The sequence below is a fragment of the Malurus melanocephalus genome, unplaced genomic scaffold (assembly GCF_030028575.1).
Source record: "Malurus melanocephalus ecotype Western Australia unplaced genomic scaffold, MMel_1.1 scaffold_143, whole genome shotgun sequence".
NCBI classification, from domain to species: Eukaryota; Metazoa; Chordata; class Aves; order Passeriformes; family Maluridae; genus Malurus; species Malurus melanocephalus.
The window spans coordinates 1,661,693-1,663,050 of NW_026623375.1; the positions used below are offsets into that span (position 1 = coordinate 1,661,693).

Consider the following 1,358-nt stretch of genomic DNA (forward strand, 5'->3'; position numbering starts at 1 on the left):
GATTCCTCAGCTCATCCCTGGCAAAGTCAGGGGTTTTGGGATCCCACAGAGCCTTACTGCTGGTCCTGCAGGAGCTCAGACACTCCCAGATCCCTTTGGAGCCCCCCAGGACCCCACAGGACCTCGGACCCTCCCAGATCCCTTTGGAACCCCCCAGGACACCACAGGATCTCAGACCCCCCAGCTCTCAGTGTCCAAGACACCTGAGGGTCCTCCTGCTCCCTGCAGCCATCCTGAGCTGGATCCACTGGAGAAGGAGGAGCTCRGAAGGAAAATCCATGAAAACCAAGGAGCCCCATGCAAAGGTGCCCTTGACCCCCCCGGAGCAGGGGAGGGAGGATTCTCCTCTCCCAGCCCTGGATCACTGGGATGGGGATCAGACACTCGGACACAGCACCAGATTCTCCCTAAAACACAAATAAATCTCACAACACCCAGGACTCACCTATTTCCCACCTGCCACCCCATTCCCGTGGGAGCTGCCACGTTGTCCCTGGTGAGCCACATCAGGCACTGGCACCAACTCAGGGATCCTTTTTTTCCCTTTTTAGCACTTCCAAGAAAAATAAAAACCCAAAATAAAAGTGAARCTCCTGCTGGTTATTCAAGAACTGTTTGCTTTAATCCCTTTCCAGGAACACGCTCTCAGCGCTGCCCATTTGGTACGTGTGGTCAAAAAGGTGGGAAAAAAAACATGGAAAAGGGCATTCCAGTGCTTTCCTCCACAGCCCACACAGCCCCAGAGCCACCTCCTGGTTTGTTTCCCTTGTTTTTATTTCAAAACCACATTCAGCTGCTTTTGGCAAGACCACCACCACCACCCCAAAAACCAACCATGGTTATTCGCTTGACTTTTACCCAACTCCAGAGGTGACAATTCCCAAACGGAGCAGTCTGGCTGGAGAAATCAATCACCAAGATGAGAAAAAGCAGCTCACRGAGCAAGTGGGTAAATTGGAATGTTCTGGAAAAACTGCGTGGACAAAGTGTGGATATAAAAGAGAGAGGCAGGAGATGTTGGGAAGGGAGCCGCCCGTTCTCCCTGTTCCCAGCTGGTCCCTCTCGGCCTGGCCACGGTGTTCCCTCAGTCCCGCACGGGGTACGGCCACCTCCTGTCCTCAAAGAACTTCCTGAGGCCCGCCAGGTTGACAGGGGGGAAGTAGGGGCCGATCCTCCTGCGGATCCACCACTTGCCATCGCTGGCGTGCTTCCCGCCGGGCTGGCTGAACTTGTACCTGAAGTGTTCCCCTCGGATCCACCTGTGGACACAAAGCACCAGGGCTCAGGGCGTGGAAGGATTGCTGGGAAAGGCTCAGACTGGATTTTTATTCCCTTGGGCTGGAGTTTTTGAGCTTTTC

General features: G+C 54.5%; 1 protein-coding gene across 1 annotated transcript in view; it reads right to left on the minus strand.

Moving 5' to 3' along the window:
- Positions 1-814: 814 nt before the first annotated feature.
- LOC130576531 (lipase maturation factor 1-like) overlaps positions 815-1,358 on the minus strand; it is an 80,901-nt gene continuing 80,357 nt past the window's right edge. The window contains exon 9 of the mRNA XM_057371275.1: positions 815-1,259. Coding sequence (XP_057227258.1) covers positions 1,085-1,259 — 175 coding nt within the window. The 3' untranslated portion in view covers positions 815-1,084. The remainder of the gene's footprint in view (positions 1,260-1,358) is intronic.